We start from the raw sequence: 20,893 nt of genomic DNA, 5'->3' as shown, positions 1-20,893 counted from the left end.
TATCTAACCTACAGGCTACTCACAAGTGTGTGTTGTCTGTTTTTGCAAAAGACACATTTCCGAAAATGAATAGTCAGACTGTATCATTTCACAGACGAACAGATGTACCGCTGTGAGGACTGTGACGAGCTGTTCACCTCGGCCCTGGAGCTGCAGCGGCACCATAAGTGCTTTTGTTCCAGCGCCGGGTCCTTGTTCGACACTCTCAGCAACGAGGACTTCAAGCAGGACTGTGACGACAGCAACCACGAGTCTGTCCACGAGTGCAAGGACTGCGAGAAGATCTTCCCCGACGAGTACAGGTGCAGCGCGCGCACACACACACACACACACACACACAAGCATGCACGCGCACACACATGCACGCACGGACACACACAGTAGTACCATTACCTCTACACTAATGATTTGATGAGTATCATCATCCTGAATGACTATGTGTCTGTGCTCCCTGTCCAGTCTGGGCCAACACATGATTGTGCACACAGAGGAGCGAGAGTACAAGTGTGACCAGTGTCCCAAGGCCTTCAACTGGAAGTCCAACCTCATCCGCCACCAGATGTCCCACGACAGCGGCAAACACTTTGAGTGTGAAAACTGCGATAAGGTACAGCACACCCGGCATGTAAGTTGTGCGCAGAAACACAGGCTTCTTTCACTACCTTGGTGAATGCTGATACTAGCCACAGTAGTGAATTGACTGGGGAGAAAATTAATTGTGTATGTACGTAGAAAATAGGATTTTAACCGTGCAATTTTGTGATTAAGTTAGTGTAACGCAACCACAAATGCAATTTAGTACCGACTTAATCATGTCATGCTATGACTTGAAAATGTCGTTACTTGCAGTTTTTTTCAGCTAACTGGTTGTCTGGCATTTAGTGCTGATTGATTAGTGCTTTTTGAGGTCAGTTTGGTTCCCGTTTGATTATAAAAAAATTATCCCAGATTTCGGTTTGACTTTTTTTTTTTTTACATGAAAATGCATTATAAAATAATGACATTACAATGATTTTAGAGCTTTTTAATGGAAATTCCAAGGCCAAAAATAGTGAACATTCAATAGCCAAAACATTTAAAATATTCGATTGCACCTGTTAGGTCCACATTGGGTAGACATCAATAGAAATGTAAAATTACTATGAAATAATAAAATATTTTAGTTGTGTATATTACTTAGTTTCTATTTGATGACTTCATTAATTTTCATTCCTTAAAGTCATCATCTCATCTCTGTTCAGGCTGTAGCAGTCAGCAAGTCAGTTATCTATGTTCTCCCTGTACTGCCCTCTTTTATGTGTATGGAACCATAACTTGACAGCCAGCCAAACTCCAATCAAGAACTGAACCAGAGTCAGGGATAGGCTTTCCATAACCCTCCAGTTCTATAGTTGAAACGGTGTAAAACTGTAACAATACAGAAAAATGTAAATATATAGCAGCTCAGACTAAAAGGCAATGTAAAATGCACAACAGAGTCTAACCGATGTTTCGTAGTCGCATAGCGAACAATACCTGACCATCACTGTACATAGAAAGCGTACGCACCCTGCTTGGATATTGTTCTCAACAGGATTAGTATCTAAATAACATGTAAGATAACTTAAGTGTGAAGTGAAATCACACATAGAGAGAAGCTACCTGCAAAACAGAACTTAACAGGCAGGCTAGGCTAGCGAGGGAATACATCTAATCGATTTACGTAAAACTCAGAGCTTAAACACGACATGCTGAAATTAGAAATCATTTGTGTTTACAGGCAGGGGCGCAACATTGGTTTTAGAAGTGGGGGTTATTTCTTTATTTGATTTGATCCATTCGGATAAACACACCTACCCAAATGCTCAGAGGCGTCCGCATGGTCTTAAAGCACACTGTTGCCTCATTTTGTATCACATTCCAGTGATAAAACTGGGGGGAATGCAATTTCAGAATCTGGGGGGGGGGGATATGTCTTGTTCTTCAAAGTGCACTGAACAAAAATATAAACGTAACATGAAACAGTTTCAAAGATTTTACTGAGTTACAGTTCATATAAAGAAATCAGTCAACTGAAATAAATAAATTAGGCCCTAATCTATGGATTTTACATGAATGAGAATACAGGTATGCATCTGTTGGTCACAGATACCTTAAAAAAGGTAGGGGTGTGGATCAGTAAACCAGTCAGTATCTGGAGTGACCACCATTTGCCTCATGAAGTGTGACACATCTCCTTCGCATAGAGTTGATCAGGCTGTTAATTGTGGCCTGTGGAATGTTGTCCCACTCCTCTTCAATGGCTGTGTGAAGTTGCTGGATATTGGCGGGAACTGTAACATTCTGTCGTAAACATCCATTCAGAGCATCCCAAACATGCTCAATGGGTGACATGTCTGGTGAGTATAAAGGCCACGGAAGAACTGGGACATTTTCTGCTTCCAGGAATTGAGTGCAGATCCTTGCAACATGGGGCTGTGCATTATCATGCTGAAACATGAGGTGATGGTGGCGGATGACTGGCACGACAATGGGCCTCAGGGTCTCATCACGGTATCTCTGTGCATTCAAATTGCTATCGATAACATGCAATTGTGTTCGTTGTCCGTAGCTAATGCCTGCCCATACCATAACCCCACCGCCACCATGGGGCACTCTGTTCACAATGTTGACATCAGCAAACTGCTCGCCCACATGACGGCATATACACTGTCTGGCATCTGCCCGGTACAGATGAAACCAGGGTTCATCCATGAAGAGGACAGTTTTTCAGTGTGCCAGTGGTCATCGAAGGTCAACACTGAAATCGGTTAAGATGCCGAACAGGTCAAGACTCTGGTGAGGACAGCGAGCAAACAGATGAGCTTCCCTGAGACGGTTTCTGACAGTTTGTGAAGAAATTCTACAGTTGTGCAAATCCACAGTTTCATCAGTTGTCCGGGTGGCTGGTCTCAGACGATCCCAAAGGTGAAGAATCCAGATGTGGAGATCCTGCGCTGGCAACGTTACACGTGCTCTGCGGTTGAACATACTGCCAAATTACCCAAAATTATGTTGGAGGCGGCTTATGGTAGAGAAATACACATTAAATTCTCTGGCAACAGCTCTGGTGGACATTCTTGCAGTCAGCCTGCCAAGTGCATGCTCCCTAAAAACTTGAGACATCTGTGACATTGTATTTTGTGACAAAACTACACATTTTAGAGTGGCTTCTTGATATGCCACACCTGTCAGGTGGATGGATTACCTTGGCAGGAGAAATGCTCATTAACAGGGATGTAAACAAATTTGTGCACAAACATTTTACGAAATAAGCTTTTTGTGCATATGGAACATTTCTGGTATCTTTTATTTCAGCTCATGAAACATGGGACCAACACTTTACATGTTGCGTTTATATTTTTGTTCAGTGTAGATAAGGCATACTTTCGCGAACTGTCTCTGTCCCTCTCACCATTATGTTGTGTACATTCCTCTCTCGTGTTTAATACAGTCTGTTTGTATCTAATTTAATGTTGATGGCGTAAAAGTGTATCCGTCCAGAGATCTGTATATAATGGCGAGATACTGATGTCTTCGCCCTAAGATTAGGAGTCGTTGTCACAAAGGCTGGGAGGAGGCTTACGTCCAAAATAAGCCCATAGAAACATATTGGGCTTATTTTGCACAGCTTTTGGCAAGAGTGAATCCTCTCACTTCACCTCTTCCTCTCTGACCCGCCACTTGTCTGAGCCAGCAAAAATAGGCGCAATGAATTATGGTCATTGTAGTTAATTACCATGTTTCTGCGCTGAACTAGGTTCAATATTTGGCTTAATGAAAACTACAACTCCCATCAGCCCAGCATCCCACATAAAGTTCTTGACTTGATTTCTCTCGTAAATTATTTGATTTCTCTATAGACAAGAAAACAAACTTAATGGAATTCAAGTAATTGAACTGACTTTGGTCAATTAGTAACCCCCAAAAATAAAATGTTGGTTAATCGCTCAGCACTACTGGCCATAAAGTTATTTGTTGGTGAATGTAACCACCATCACAAAGGCCTTCATGGAAAGCTGTCATAGATGCAGTATAAGCTTTTTTACTCAGTAGTATATATATTCTTAAAGTGTCAACACACAGTGATCGGATGACTGCCATCGCTGACCATAACTGGTTTTTATCTGTGTGTGTGTGTGTGTCAATGGAAATGTTCCTGCCACCGCCCTACCCACAGGTGTTCACGGACCCCAGCAACCTGCAGCGCCACATCCGCTCGCAGCACATAGGGGCGCGCACTCACACCTGCCCCGAGTGTGGAAAGACCTTCGCCACCTCCTCGGGCCTCAAGCAGCACAAGCACATTCACAGTAGTGTCAAGCCCTTCATCTGTAAGTCTGAGTCTCTGCAACCCAAGTCGATATGGCCTAGCCAAACCACGTCTAGTTCTACCTCCCTGTGTCTAAAGGCCTCCTCCTCATCCTCCTCCCTCCGTCTCTCTCCAACCCCAGGCAGGGCCAGCGACAGTAGCAGACACAATCCCATAGGTCAGAGGCAATTCTGTGACCCCATCCCTTCTTTTTTTTGTTATGTGTTTCATTTTGTTATGTGTTCTCCCTACCTTTTCTCTTGTTTTTGTTATCCTCCTCCATTCCCCCCTAATTGCCTCTCCTCCTCTTTTTGTTGTATGGGTAACACTTTATTTTGATAGTCCAGCTCATTAAGTTGGATAGAGGGTGCACTTGCATTGACAGAGATAGGAAGTGGGCCCTCTTTCCCAGTCTATGGTCCCTCTGCAACTGATATGTTACTGATTTGTTGAGCATCTTTAGTGGGACTTAAAAAAAGTGCTACTTTGTGTTTCCCCCCCCCCCCCCCCCGTGTGTGTGTGTGTGTGTGTGTGTGTGTGTGTGTGTGTGTGTGTGTGTGTGTGTGTGTGTGTGTGTGTGTGTGTGTGTGTGTGTGTGTGTGTGTGTGTGTGTGTGTGTGTGTGTGTGTTTTTCCTTCCAAGGAGGGTAAAATGGGTTTCCGTTGGCACGGGCAGATTTGATATAAACGTGGATCAACCGTTTCTGCTCCAGCTCCCCGTTAAAGGATGCTGGAAGCCATGATACCTTACCTTGTCTTCTCTCTCTCTTAACTTTCTGCTTTGCTTTTCTGTTTGTACCCATGTGCACATATGTGTGTGTATGCTTAGATACATGTATATGTACAGTCTGTATTCAAGCAACACTTTATAGAATATATTGTGAAAATGACCAGCTTAACAGTAGGTTGCCCACTGTGGAGATTTGGTACGTATGTTGCCAGTCATAGTGATGCATGATTTGCGATTTGTATAGATACAGCCTTTAGAGAAAAAGGCCCAATGTATGTACATGTATAGTGAGTGTCCAAACATTAAGAACACCTGCTATTTCCATAACGTAGACCAGGCCTGGGCATTTTTTTTCCAATGAGGGCCACATTAGAATATATTTTTGCCATCGCGGGCCAGAATCATATTACAGGATTGTACATCATGTGTATGACTGTGTTGACAGATATCTACTGTAAATCACATCCAGATATGCTACTTATTTTACTGTTTTAACATGCAGAGAAATAAACCACATCCATGTCCTCCTTTTGGTAGGTATTTTCATTATGAAACATGCAGTGAACTACACGGAGGGAAAAGTACACTGTACATTCAGCACCACGGACAGAACTCTTGTTAAAGGATATGCACAAAAGCACAAGAAAGAGGGAGAGCTCAACATTACATTTAAACTACTCAATCAGTGTGAGGAGGGAAGTCTCTGATGGGCTTTGACTAGAGCAGTGAAGTCAAGTGTAGTTTCTGACGTCGCTATGCGCAGGATTGCTGAGAGGTGAGAGTCAGTAAGAGATTATCTGTGCCTTGACTTGTTATATGTCGTCAGTGAAAATGTCTGTTCACATACATTGGTTGACCCAAACAGTACAAACATCTTTTGAGCATGACTCCTAATACACAGTATATATTATTTCTCAGTAGCCGTGTGTTGTATCTGTGTTAACTGTTGACTTGGTACTCTGAGTTAGTGACAGTGTTTAAATGGGCTTAACTAGGCCCGTGTGGGCTGTGTGTCTCCCCAGGCGAGGTGTGCCACAAGTCCTACACGCAGTTCTCCAACCTGTGCCGCCACAAGCGCATGCACGCCGACTGCCGCACCCAGGTCAAGTGCAAAGACTGTGGCCAGATGTTCAGCACTACTTCCTCCCTCAACAAGCACCGGCGCTTTTGTGAGGGCAAGAACCATTACGGCCCTGCCGGGGGCCTGTTTGCTCCCAGCATCCCCATGAGCAGCCCCATCCTGGCCAAGTCCAGGTCCCATCCCCACCACCACCAACCGGGACTCAACCACTCAGGTCTAGCCTTCCCTGACTACTTCCCCTCCCAGCCCCATCTTCACGCCAGCCTATCCTTCTCCCCCGGGCCACATGGTTTTCCCTCGCTCTCCCATGGCTTCCCGGGTCTCTTCGTCCCCTCGTTCTACCCCCGACCGCACTTACTGCCCCCCAGCCCATTTCTGAAGAGCCCCCTGGGCAAGAACAGTAACAACGGTGGGAGCCAGGAGGGCAAGCTGCCTCACAGCCCCCTGGACGGGACTCCACTGTCTCTGATCAGCTCCATCAACAACAACAACAACGGAGGAAATAGTCTCCTCAGCAGTCAGGAGAGGGAGGACAAAGAGAGGCTGGAGCTGGCGTACAGAGAAGTCAAGGCCAAAGCCAAGATGTCGGAGGTGTCGGACGGCAGCGACCTGGAGGAAGTCAACACCACCAGCGGCACCGACCTGGACACCACCACCGGCACCGCTTCGTGTTCAGAGTTAGACAGCGACACCGAGAGTGAGCGGGAACAACGGGAGCGGATCAGGAGCACAAAGAGAAGGAAGGAGGCAGGTGTTAGAGGGGTGGTGGGGACAGATAGGGTGGGACAGGATGGGCGGCCGGACACAGTGTCGGCGATGTCCAGCTCGGTCAACCTGGCTTGCGAGCAGCCCTCCTTCCTCTCGGTCGCCTCCCAGCACTCCTTCTTTCCGCATCCGGACGAGCAGGCGCTGCCCCCCACAGGGGCCACCGCTGCCACCGACTCCATCAAGGCCATCGCTTCCATTGCCGAGAAGTACTTTGGCCCTGCGCTCATGGGCCTGCAAGAGAAGAATATAGGCTCACTGCCCTGCCATTCCATGTTCCCTTTCAAGTTCCTACCCAACTTCCCTCACTCCCTCTACCCCTTCAACAAGCAGGCCGGTGCCCTCAAACCCGGCATGTTCTTCAAGGCTGAGCCCAAGTCGCCTCGTGCGCAACATCCGCCACCCAGCAAGATGGCTGCCCCTCGCACTGGAGAGCCATCGCCCTTCGACCTCACCACCAAGCCAAAGAAGGCCAAGTCGAAACTGCCGGCCCCCGCTAAGTCAACCCCATCCAGCGGTAGCAGCAACACCACCCTCATTCTCCCGGGGAATGAGGAGCAGCCACTGGACCTCAGCATCGGCAGCCACAGACGGGATGTGCACAACGGGGTGCTGGCCCCTGAGCAGCCGTCCAGCCACAAGAACCAACGCAAGGAGGAGCACCCCGGCAGCCACCCGCACCAACACACCCAGCACCCCCAGGGCCACCCCCTCCACCAGCCCCTGCTGTCACAGCACCAGCAGCCCCTGGCCCAGCCGCCCCAGCAGCAGCCCTCCCTGCATTACACCAAGCCCTCGCCCTTCTTCATGGACCCAATATACAGGTATTTCAGCCCCAAGGAGACCAGAATCCTCACCAGACACTGTATGTAGATAAGCAACTGAAGTTGAAACTCATGTTAGAACCTATATTCAATATGCAGGTTATATATACACAATATACAGCAGGGTCCGAAACTATTGACAAACTCTATAAAGATGAGCAAAAATGACTGTATAAAATGAATAATGCATATACTGAGATAAACTGAACAAAAATATGAACACAACATGTAAAGTGTTGGTCCCATGTTTCATGAGCTGAAATAAAAGATCCCAGAAATGTTCCATACGCACAAAAAGCTTAATTCTCACAAATTCTGTGCCGGTGGGGCTTTACTTGGCTCATTGCGCTCTAGCGACTCCTTGTGGTGAGCCGGGCACTTGCAGGCTGACTACGGTCATCCGTTGAGCAGTGTTTCCTGCGACACATTGGTGCAGCTGGTTTCCAGGTTAAGCAGGCGGTTGTTAAGAAGCGTTGTTTGTTTCGGAGGACCCATGACTCGACCTTCGCCTCTCCCGAGCTCGTTGGGGAGTTGCAGCGATGAGACAAGATCATAATTACTAAATTGGGGAGAAAAAGGGGGTAGTTGGGCTTACTGAGGAGTATTTCTGTCTGTAATAAAGCCCTTTTGTGAGGAAAAACAAATTCTGGTTGGCTGGTCTGGCTTCCCAGTCCGTGGGCCTGTTTCCCAAGGGGGTGGGCCTATGCCCTAACAGGTCCACCCATGGCTGCGCCCCTGCCCAGTCATGTGAAAGTCATAGAGTAATCCATTAGCTTAAGGAATTTATTTCAATTGACTGATTTCCTTATATCAGTAATATCATTGAGTGGGATGTTGCGTTTATATTTTTGTTCAGTATGTATTGTATGCTAAAAAAAAGGAGGGGTCGAAAATTATTGACACTCCTGTTTTCAATACCTCACCTTGCGAGGATAACGGCACTGAGCCTTTTTCTGAAATGTTTTATGAGTTGGAGAACACATTGGGAGGGATCTTAGACCATTCCTCTATACATAATCCTTCCAGACCCTTGATATCCTTCGTCTGCGCTTATGTACTGCCCTCTTCAATTCAAACCACAGGAGACTGCGATGGCCACTGCAAAATGTGGATTAACGACATATTTGATGATTCTGCTGTGTGCTTGAAGTTATTGTCTTGCTGGAAGATCTACTTGTGGCCAAGTTTCAGCCTCCTGGCAGAGGCAAACAGGTTTTTGGCAAAAATGTCCTGATATCCTACTTGGTAAAGTTCATGACGGCCTCAGGACCAGTGAAAGCAAGATAGCCCCATAACATCAAAGATCCACAACTATATTTTACAGTAGGTATGGGGTTATGTTTTGCTCATACATTTTTATTGATGCTAAACCCACCACTGTGTGGCCAAAGAGACATATTTTCATGTAATTTGCCATAAGCAAAGGTTGCAACCCAAGTGCCAATGCCATTTAGAAAACTCTAGTCGTTGACATTTTTGGGATGACATGAAAATAGAGCTCTTTGACCACGCACACCAGAGGTGGATTTGGCATAGAAATGAAAATGAGAATGCATGAGCAGAAAATAACCCCGTACCTACTGTAAAATACGGTGGGGGATCTTTGATGTTATGGGGCTATTTTGCTTCCACTGGTCCTAGGGCTCTTGTTAAGGTCAACAGCATCATGAACTTTACCTAGTAGCAGGATATGTTAAACAAAGACCTGGTTGCCTCTGCCAGGATGCTGAAATGTGACTACAAATGGATGTTCTAGCAAGACAATAGCCCCAAGCACACAGCAAAATCCACAAAGAAATGGTTAATTGGCCACAAAATCAAGATTTTGCAATGGTCATCTCAGTCTCATTGAAAACCTGTGGTTTGAATTGAAGATGGCCGTCCATAAACGCAGATGAAGGATGTCAAGGATCTGGAAGGATTCTGTATGGAGGAATGGTCTAACATCCCTCCCAATGTGTTCTCCATCTCATAAAACATTTCAGAAATAGGCTCAGTGCCGTTATCATTTATTACAAAATTGACAACAAAGTGTAAATAGGTACAATTTTGTCATAAAGTCAGTATCGTCTCAAACAGAGTTTGAAACCTCAGTGCGTGATCACGAATAAATGAAGGTTGGGTTTGGATTACAATTATGTCAACAAATCATGCACCCTTTTGCCAAGCTCCATGTGCATACCGCTCCTTCGCCCACTTTGCTTCCCGTCATTGAATGGGGCTTCATCGCCCCCAACGCGTTCAAAGGATCACGGGGCCTATACGGATTGACCATACCTCCACAGCCAAAGTTCTATGGTCAGCATGCCCTGCCGAAGGACCCTAGTATGCAGTCGGGAATAGATGCTTGGAGGTCGTCTGTCCCCAACTGTCTGCACCAGTAATGCTAGCTTGGTGTGCAACGACCGGTGGTGGTGAGTATAACCAGAGATACTGAAATATAATGGCCTCTCTGGTATAATTTAGCTAACACCGTTAGATTATTACTGATTATGTAGCTAGGTAGCCATCTCTTGATAAAGTGAGGCAGGCTAGCTATTGTTAGCTAGCGAGGCAGCCTTGCAAATGTTAGCTAGCGAAGCAGACTAGATAATGTTAGCGTAGTTAACGAGCTAGCTACCTCTACAATTTAGTTAGGTCGTAGCTCATACGAGTGTATTGTCTAGATACTGCTGGTTATGTAATGTTGTCATTTTTTAAACCTAGCGGCTAGCTAGCTAACGTTAGCCTACAAATTGGATTTGCAAGTTAGTTCGTAACTCATACAAGTGTATTCTATATTGTCTAGGGCAAGACTAAATAATGGATGCAGTTAACCCATGTCTAACATGCTGACCACACCGCTGGCGTCGAATGCGCGAGCATTTCAAAATAAATGTACACATACATGTATGTTATTTGATAATTGCACCCACACTGGTCTCGAGCGTCTGCGTAGCCAGGCGCTAAAATAGAACTTGGTTCTATTTGTGACGCTTGAAGCAGTGCAAGTCCTGCCTCTCCCATCTTCTCATTGGTTATTAGGAGCCTATACCCAAGTGGGTGATTGAAAGATGAACTGAGGTTCACATTCCAGTCCAGTTGGTTGTGGTAATGCACCATAAAGTTGGTTGCCAACCACCATATAAAGTCCACAGAAGAAGAAGAAGCCTGAAGGAGGAGAGATTACTAGAAACTAACTTTTACCCTTTTATCTCTGGATTAACTGTCGGAGTAGGGGACCTTGTGCATTTCAGGTAAAATAACAACTCAATGTTTATATCCCAGGACAATTTAACTAGCAACAGCAAGCTATCTAGCTAAATTGCCATATGTAGCGTGGTTCGTTCTGCATTGTGTACTTTTAATTAGGAAACTGCCACAGCTGGAGGTCTGCTGGTTGAATTATTTTTATTTGCCTTGCACACGAAGAAACAACACACAATATTTTAGCCCTTGGCGCAGTCACAGCTCTCAGGCACCTTGCTAGCCGAAGGTCAGGCAAAAGAGAACAATAATGGGGTACAGAAATACAGATAACCCGCGATGGGCCAAACCGAAATATACAAAACTTTTACAATCACATGTATATACAATATTGATATGAAAAAGTGTTTGTACACCAAATAATAACATTAGCTATGCAGCTGTAATTAAATAAAAAAAAACGACTGAATTATTATTATCAAATTATTAACATCCCCTCTTGACCTGGCCTATTTGAATCGGTCCTTGTGTGCAACTTGGTGCGTAATCTAGGGGAACAACATCACACTGCTACACATACATGTTGAATGCTTTTTGAACTGTCCCCAAATGAATATAGTTGGTTCAGAGTTTGTTTGTCAAACTGAGTGTCCAGATCGCGTCTGGTGTGGGTGGACAAACTCAACATGCACACAAGCAGTCTGGTCAGCATGTAAGTCTGACTAATACAGTGAACAAATAACCAGCAGTCAGCGGCCTGAATCTAATCCAATCAGGAGTAGAGGTCGACCGATTCATCGCAATGGCCGATTAATTTGGGCCGATTTCAAGTTTTCATAACAGTCGGAAATCAGTAATTTTGGACGCCGATTTTGCCGATTCAAAAAAAATGTATTTTCTTTTTTTTACACTTTTATTTAACTAGGCAAGTCAGTTAAGAACACATTCTTAATTTCAATGACGGCCTAGGAACGGTGGGTTAACTGCCTTGTTCAGGGGTAGAACGACAGATTTTTACCTTGTCAGCTCAGGGATTCAATCTTGCAACCTTACGGTTATCTAGTCCAACTCTCTAACCACCTGCCTCACGAGGAGCCCGTCTGTTACGCGAATGCAGTAAGAAGCCAAGGTATGTTGCTAGCTAGCATTAAACTTATCTTATAAAAAACAATCAATCAATCATAATCACTAGTTATAACTACACATGGTTGATGATATTACTAGTTTATCTAGCGTGTCCTGCGTTGCATATGATCGATGCAGTGCGCATTTGCGAAAAAGGACTGTCGTTGCTCCAACGTGTACCTAACCATAAACATCAATGCCTTTCTTAAAATCAATACACAGAAGTATATATTTTTAAAGATGCATATTTAGCTAAAAGAAATCCAGGTTAGCAGGCAATATTAACCAGGTGAACCAGGCCTTCATTGCACGCAGAGTCAGGGTATATGCAACAGTTTGGGTTGCCTGGCTCATTGTGAACTAATTTGCCAGAATTCTACGTAATTATGACATAACATTGAAGGTTGTGCAATGTAACAGGAATATTTAGACATATGGATGCCACCCGTTAGATAAAATACGGAACGGTTCCGTATTTCACTGAAAGAATAAACGTTTTGTTTTCGAGATGATAGTTCCCGGATTCGACCATATTAATGACCTAAGGCTCGTATTTCTCTGTGTTATTATGTTATAATTAAGTCTATGATTTGATAGAGCATTCTGACTGAGCGATGGTAGGCACCAGCAGGCTCGTAAGCATTCATTCAAAGAACACTTTCGTGCGTTTTGCCAGCAGCTCTTCGCAATGCTTCAAGCATTGCGCTGTTTATGACTTCAAGCCTATCAACTCCCGAGATTAGGCTGGTGTAACCGATGTGAAATGGCTAGCTAGTTAGCGGGGTGCGCGCTAATAGCGTTTCAAACGTCACTCGCTCTGAGACTTGAAGTAGTTGTACCCCTTGCTCTGCATGGGTAACGCTGCTTCGAGGGTGGCTGTTGTCGATGTGTTCCTGGTTCGAGCCCAGGTAGCGGCGAGGAGAGGGATGGAAGCTATACTGTTACACTGGCAATACTAAAGTGCCTATAAGAACATCCAATAGTCAAAGGTATATGAAATACAAATCGTATAGAGAGAAATAGTCCTATAATTCCTATAATAACTACAACCTAAAACTTCTTACCTGGGAATGTTGAAGACTCATGTTAAAAGGAACCATCAGCTTTCATACGTTCTCATGTTCTGAGCAAGGAACTTAAACGTTAGCTTTCTTACATGGCACATATTGCACTTTTACTTTCTTCTCCAACACTTTGTTTTTGCATTATTTAAATGTAATATGTTTCGTTATTTATTTTAGGCGAAAATGATTTTATTGATGTAATATATTAAGTTAAAATAAGTGTTCATTCAGTATTGTTGTAATTGTCATTATTACAAATAAAATAAAATAAAATAAATCGGCCGATTAATCGGTATCGGCTTTTTTGGGTCCTCCAATAATCGGTATCGGTATCGGCGTTGAAAAATCATAATCGGTCGACCTCTAATCAGGAGTCTGTAAAGCATATTATTTAGATTTCCACTAGTTACCACAGCCCCAAAGACAGAATTGGCTATGTAGTAAAAAAATTATGAAAACAAAAATGAGCTTTTTGGTCTTAATTTAAGTCTAGGGTTATGCATAAGGATAGCAGTGTGGTTAAGGTTAGGGTTATATTTAAAATCACATTTTAAGAAGAGAAATTGTAGAAATAGGCAGCCTTTATGACTTTTGATGTGGTAAAGAGTGACTACCTAGAATTTTCTTAAGTTACTGCCCTGATGACACAGACGGCTTTATCGACAATGGTAAAGTGTGTTGTGTGAAAAGTAGTCCTCAAAAAATACCCAGTTTGATAAACTAGTAGGTTCATTACCCAGCCAAGTAGTAGTCATTTTGCTTGTGAATTGCATAATCAAAAGCTTTGTGCTTTGTTTATAACAAAATGTAATTTACCACATGGCTGTCTTATTGTATCACCCTGTCACAGGCCCTCCCAGTCAACACCACCTCATAAGATAAAGGACATTGTTTATGAGGATTGCCTGCTGCAGTTGTTTGAGAGATTTCCAGTTTGCAGCTGAACATGCAACATAGAGAAGACCAGCAAGGGGACCCTCAGCTGGAACCAGCCTGATTTATGTGTGTACGTGTATGCGTGTGTATGCATATCATGACATCTGAAGTGAAATAGAAAGGTGAATACAGCTATCAGGTTGGTTCCACCGTGCTAATCACAACCACCAGTAATCAGGTTGGTTCCACCGTGCTAATCATAACCACCAGTGATCAGGTTGGTTCCACCGTGCTAATCATAACCACCAGTGATCAGGTTGGTTCCACCGTGCTAATCATAACCACCAGTGATCAGGTTGGTTCCACCGTGCTAATCATAACCACCAGTGATCAGGTTGGTTCCACCATGCTAATCACAACCACCAGTGATCAGGTTGGTTCCATCGTGCTAATCACAACCACCAGTGATCAGGTTGGTTCCATCGTGCTAATCACAACCACCAGTGATCAGGTTGGTTCCACCGTGCTAATAATAACCACCAGTGATCAGGTTGGTTCCACCATGCTAATCACAACCACCAGTGATCAGGTTGGTTCCACCGTGCTAATCACAACCACCAGTGATCAGGTTGGTTCCACCGTGCTAATCATAACCACCAGTGATCAGGTTGGTTCCACCGTGCTAATCACAACCACCAGTGATCAGGTTGGTTCCACCATGCTAATCACAACCACCAGTGATCAGGTTGGTTCCACCGTGCTAATCATAACCGCCAGTGATCAGGTTGGTTCCACCGTGCTAATCATAACCACCAGTGATCAGGTTGGTTCCACCGTGCTAATCACAACCACCAGTGATCAGGTTGGTTCCACCGTGCTAATCACAACCACCAGTGATCAGGTTGGTTCCACCGTGCTAATCACAACCACCAGTGATCAGGTTGGTTCCACCGTGCTAATCATAACCACCAGTGATCAGGTTGGTTCCACCGTGCTAATCACAACCACCAGTGATCAGGTTGGTTCCACCGTGCTAATCACAACCACCAGTGATCAGGTTGGTTCCACCGTGCTAATCATAACCACCAGTGATCAGGTTGGTTCCACCGTGCTAATCACAACCACCAGTGATCAGGTTGGTTCCACCGTGCTAACCACAACCACCAGTGATCAGGTTGGTTCCACCGTGCTAATCATAACCGCCAGTGATCAGGTTGGTTCCACCGTGCTAATCACAACCACCAGTGATCAGGTTGGTTCCACCGTGCTAATCACAACCACCAGTGATCAGGTTGGTTCCACCGTGCTAATCACAACCACCAGTGATCAGGTTGGTTCCACCGTTCTAATCACAACCACCAGTGATCAGGTTGGTTCCACCGTGCTAATCACAACCACCAGTGAACAGGTTGGTTCCACCATGCTAATCACAACCACCAGTGATCAGGTTGGTTCCACCGTGCTAATCATAACCACCAGTGATCAGGTTGATTCCACCATGCTAATCATAACCACCAGTGATCATGTAATCAGTGCTCTGTTTGTGTATGACCGACCCGTAGCTTTGAGTGGCCAGGAGCTGATCTACACTGCCATACCCATCAATTGGGCGCTGGCAAAGGCCTCACCTCCAGCCTTACCTCTTGCCTGCTCACCAACGGTCGTCGATGGGTAGACCAGAGTTAGGTAGGTTTAGTGTGACCTGTTCAATCTTCAACATAGTATATGTTTGTTTGTCAGATATCAGCTATCCTAACTGCCGTTGGTAATAGAACAGTGACGATGTGTATGTGTTCACAGAAACGTGTGTGGTGCCAGCACATGGAGAGTTGCAAGATGATGTGATGAAGTCCAGACTGACAGACGGGCTTGATACTGATGTCTCTAAATGGCACTCGGCATTAAAATTTTACTAGACACAACTTTTACTTGTCTTTTTATATTATTGAATTGAATGGTATCAGTAAATATGGGGAGGGAGAAAACCCTGTGTATTCCTCACCCAGATCAGGAAACTGATCTGACACCGCGCAGGCACCGTGCAGGGAGGTATGACCACTCTGACATGTTTAGGTAGCCCCATTACCACCACACAAAATACAGATAGGCGCAGTATCTGTATCGGCTGGGAATGACAATGAAATGTGAAAGATGCACATTGTTATATTAGCAGAACGCTACTTTTATGGTATTATATAAAGGGGGGGGTGTCGAACTCATTCCGTGGAGGGCCGAGTGTCTGCAGGTGTTAGTTCTGTCCTTTCAATTAAGACGTAGACAACCAGGTGAGTGGAGTTCTTTACTAATTAGTGACCTAAATTCATCAATCAAGTAACAAGGGGCAGAGAAAAAAAACACTCAGCCCTCTGTGGAGTGAGTTTGACACGGGATGTAAAGGGTTTATACTACATCGACCTGTTACTACATTTGAAGATTATCAAAACACGTAGTTTAGAATATCTACATGAACTCATCAATTGCATTCTTCTTATATTACCATGTAGGCTACTGACCTATGCAAAGCTTCCTCCGGCGTCTCACCATACATCTGCCTGTAGTTATTGAACTCAACCTGAGGTTTGTTGTGGTTGAGTGGGGGGTTCTGACGGATGTGTGTCTTGGTGGTGGCAAGGACACACCCAAGAAATACCTACATCCAACCACACCCCCAAGTCAACTCACGTTTGGCTTCTGTCATAGCCGCCAGAGTTTCTTGAGAAGCAAGACCAATAAAAACTTGGCGAAATCACGGGTGCAGTTCCCAGCATGCCCCCCAAAAAACGAGGCCAAATTAGCGTGTGCAATTTCCCTTTAAACAAGATCCCTTTCTCTGGCAAAATCTATTAGTATAAACTAATTTCCCATATTTTTAGGATACAATATACACTGAGTATGGAGAGAAAAAATAAGAACACCTGCTCTATCCATGACACACTGACCAGGTGAATCCAAGTGAAAGGGGAGGGGACAGGTTAAAGAAGGATTTTTAAGCCTTGAGACAAATGAGACATGGATTGTGTATGTGTGGCATTCAGAGGGTGAATGGGTAAGACAAAATATGGAAGTGCCTTTGAACGGGGTATGGTGGTATGGTAGTAGGACATCCAGCCAACTTGACACAACTGTGGGAAGCATTGGAGTCAACATGGGCCAGCATCCCTGTGGAATGCTTTCAACACCTTGTAGTGTCCATGCACCAACAAATTGAGCCTGTTCTGAGGGCAAATAATTATTATTATTTTTGCTTGTCTTTATCAATGGTGTCAATAATTTCAGACCCCACTATACATACAATATGAATATAATATTTCCAAATCTCTATGTCAGTGTTCAGACTGAACTTTTCCGATCATGAAATAAGAGAAATTGGCAATGCCCATACAAGAACACCACCAAGTACATAGTAGCCATTGGTCAAGGTTGTGGGTTCAATCCCCTCAGGGATCACATACACATAATAAAAATGTATGAACTCACTGTGCTCTTAACTGGACGTTACTTTGGATCAAAGTGTATGATTAGTGGCACATTTCATTATCAATATTATGATATTATATTGGAACGTGGGAATGTATTGTGTGAAGCAGTGCACATTTACCTGTTGACCTCTGACCTTCGTACGTAACCCTTGTCCTTGCTGTCCAGCAGGGTGGAAAAGAGGAAGTTACTGGACCCTGTAGGAGCTTTGAAGGAGAAGTTCCTGAGGGCCAATTCGCTTCTCTTCCATCCACAGGTACACACGCACACACACACACATGGGCCGTGTCCGAACACCCATACTTGCGTTGTAAATAGACATTTTAGGTATAAGAAAATAGAACATTTTATAGTATGTAAAATTTCAAAATTAGAGTATGCTTTTAATGCCAGGATGTTATACTCATTTCGGTTTTTCATCTAGTAAAATTTGCTGCACACTTTTGAGGAAGAGAATCGTCTTTCCAGACTCACATGCTTGACAACAGCTGATAATCAGCTGATAATGAGATAAGGGGACGCACTGTGCCCAAAGGAACGAATGGTGGGAATTAATGCAATTGCGCATTAGATGACGCATTCTTAGGACGCTAGTATGTTGATACTTGTTGCTTAGTTCATTCGTTTTTACTAAACAGTACTTCCTAAAAAAAAGTATGTAGTACAATTATTACACAGTATGTAGTTTTAGTAGGTAGTAGCCAAGACATATTCCGGACAAGCCCAGTAACTGACTGACTGGTTGATGATTGACTGACCATAGGTGTGTTCATCTATGACTTTGAATAGATAAGTAGAGACAGATTGAGAACACTGGTGACCAAGTTGAACTCTCAGGCATGTTAATAGAATCAATATCTGGTTTTGTCCTGACAAGTTGCGCTATGACAATTCCCACATTCCCACAAACCCTCCTGTCCTGCACATCGTTCCCACAACGCTCCCAAAGCTTGAGGCCGACGGTCCTGAAACCCCAATGTTATTTCTCAGGGGCTCCATACAATTTCTTCCTCAGAATTCCACCGCTTCCCACCTTACTGCGCAGTAGGTAAAAAGTCTGCTGTCGCGTGACCCCTGTGCTAATCAAACCACATTGCTTGGCTTGTCACCGAGCCCTTCCAACCATTCCCACGTACCAAACAACTTCTCAGCGGCAATAACAAAAATGATATATATTTGGACAGTCCAAATAGTCCATCTGTAGGTGCTTTACAGATGGTTGTACTATACAAACGATCTGTTAATAAGCAACTGCTTGCTAAGGTTACTGTTAGGGTCAGGTTTAGAATAAGGGTTAGGGTAATGGTTAAGGTTAGGGTTAAGAGCTAGTGTTAAGATAAGGGTGAAGTTCAGCGAGGCATTCACACACTGTCAGCCAGGTGTGTGCACACAGAAATGCGCAAGGACATAGTGCAGACCTTAAAGAAGTACTGTACAAACAAACAGCCATGAATGGCCTGTTGAAGCAACCGTCATCTAGTTCTGGGATAGAAGATGTCCAAGCACTATTTATATGAGGGCCTATTTATAGGAGGCCCTCTGCTATCCCAACCATCTAGCCTCATGTCCACCCCAGCTATCACAACACAATGATGGGATCGCTCATTCACTAATTCATCCAACGGCGATTCGATGCAAATAAATAAATTACGACAGCACATCTGTCCCCTGTTGTATTCTCAAACCAGGAAGGATGTAAGCTGTTTTTGGCAAATCCCCGGGGGCTCCTCACGTGTCTGCAACTGTGCGATAGGTCAGGATGGCGCCTCCCAACAGCACTCCTCCCTTCTTCCCTCCCTCCCTACTTCCCTCGCTTTTTCTCTCTCTGGCCCCGCTACCAGGCACTCATCCCCCTTGCCAACACTGTTTGTGATTCAATTCACTTATCAAGGCCTAATGTGGGACTGGAACAAAATAGTGCAACCTGTGCAAGACTCTTTAAACAGGTCAACATTGCGCGGTGCCAGGCGGATAACCAGGACGTGTACTCAGAGCATGCGCAGACCAACTAGCAAGTGTCTTCACTGACATTTTCAACCTCTCCCTTACCGAGTCTTTAATACCTACATGTTTCAAGCAGACCACCATAGTCCCTGTGCCCAAGAAAGTGTAGGTAACTTGCTTAAATGACTATCGCCCGTAGCACTCACATCGGTAGCCATGAAGTGCTTTGAAAGGCTGGTCATGGCTCACATCAACACCATCATCCCGGAAACCCTAGACCCACTCCAATTCGCATAACGCACCAACAGATCCACAGATGACGAAATCGCAATTGCACTCCACACTGCCCTTTCCAACCTGGACAAAAGGAACACCTATGTGAGAATGCTGTTCATTAACAAAGCTCATCACTAAGCTAAGGATCCTGGGACTAAACATCTCCCTTTGCAACTGGATCCTGGACTTCCTGAAGGGCCACCCCCAGGTGGTAAGGGTAGGCAACAACACATCTGCCATGCTGATCCTCAACACTGGGGCCCCTCAGGGATGTGTACTTAGTCCCCTCCTGTACTCCCTGTTCACCCACGACTGCGTGGCCAAACACGACTCCAACACCATCATCAAGTCTGCTGACGACAAGGGCCTCCCAAGTGGCGCAGTGGTCTAAGGCACTGCATCGCAGTGCTAGCTGTGCCACTAGAGATTCTGGGATCGAGTCCAGGCACTGTTGCTGCCGGCCATGACTGGGAGACCCATGAAGCGGCGCACAATTGGCCTAGCGTCGTCCGTGTTAGGGGAGGGTTTGGCCGGCAGGGATGTCCATGTCCCATTGCGCACTTGTGGCGGGCCGGACACAGTCGCCAGGTGTACAGTTTTTCCTCCGGCTGGCTTCCGGGTTAAGTTTGCATTCTTTCAAGAAGCAGTGCGGCTTGGTTGGGTTGTGTTTCGGAGGATGCGCAGCTTGATCTTCGCCACTCCTGAGTCCGTATGGGAGTGGCGAACTACCAATTGGATACCATGAAATTGGGGGGGGGAAATAAAAAAAATTGCTGACGACACAACAGTGGTTTGCCTGATCACCGACAACGATGAGACAGCCTATAGGGAGGAGGTCAGAAACCTGGTAATGTGGTGCCAGGACAACAACCGCTCCCTCAATGTGAGCAAGACAAAGGAGACGATCGTGGCCTGCAGGAAAATGAGGTCCGAACAGGCCCCCATTAACATCGACTAGGCTGCAGTGGAATAGTTTGAGAGTTTCAAGTTCCTTGGTGTCCACATCACCAACAAACTATCATGGTCCAAACACACCAAGACATTCGTGAAGACAGCACGACAACACCTTTTCCCCCTCAGGAGACTGAAAAGATTTGGCATGGGTCCCCAGATCATCAAAAGGTTCTACAGCTGCAACATGGAGAGTATCCTGACTGGCTGCATCATTGCCTGGTATGGAAACTGCTTGGGCTCCGACCGTAAGGTGCTACAAAGG

At 45.0% G+C, this 20,893-nt stretch overlaps 2 protein-coding genes across 4 annotated transcripts in view; both read left to right on the top strand.

The window, feature by feature from the left end:
- LOC129860444 (histone-lysine N-methyltransferase PRDM16-like) overlaps window positions 1–20,893 on the top strand; it is a 366,029-nt gene that overhangs the window by 304,090 nt on the left and 41,046 nt on the right. For all 3 annotated transcript variants that reach the window (XM_055930830.1, XM_055930829.1, XM_055930831.1), the window contains exons 6-10: window positions 95–302; window positions 460–625; window positions 4,199–4,352; window positions 6,082–7,729; window positions 17,626–17,713. In XM_055930830.1, the coding sequence (XP_055786805.1) occupies window positions 95–302; window positions 460–625; window positions 4,199–4,352; window positions 6,082–7,729; window positions 17,626–17,713 (2,264 nt within the window). The remainder of the gene's footprint in view (window positions 1–94; window positions 303–459; window positions 626–4,198; window positions 4,353–6,081; window positions 7,730–17,625; window positions 17,714–20,893) is intronic.
- On the top strand, window positions 9,997–17,695 carry LOC129860445 (uncharacterized). The gene is made up of 3 exons (XM_055930832.1): window positions 9,997–10,143; window positions 13,955–15,666; window positions 15,781–17,695. Exon 2 carries the CDS (start codon window positions 14,387–14,389, stop codon window positions 15,653–15,655), a length of 1,269 nt encoding a protein of 422 aa, XP_055786807.1. The 5' UTR covers window positions 9,997–10,143; window positions 13,955–14,386; the 3' UTR covers window positions 15,656–15,666; window positions 15,781–17,695.

The sequence above is a fragment of the Salvelinus fontinalis genome, chromosome 8 (assembly GCF_029448725.1).
Source record: "Salvelinus fontinalis isolate EN_2023a chromosome 8, ASM2944872v1, whole genome shotgun sequence".
In the NCBI taxonomy this organism is placed as follows: domain Eukaryota; kingdom Metazoa; phylum Chordata; class Actinopteri; order Salmoniformes; family Salmonidae; genus Salvelinus; species Salvelinus fontinalis.
The sequence above is the reverse complement of the archived record's forward strand: the minus strand, read 5'-3'. Positions and strand labels throughout refer to the sequence as shown.

Coding starts and splice junctions, on each gene's coding strand:
- LOC129860445 (XM_055930832.1), top strand. CDS start 14,387: ATGCTAATCACAACCACCAGTGATCAGGTTGGTTCCATCGTGCTAATC.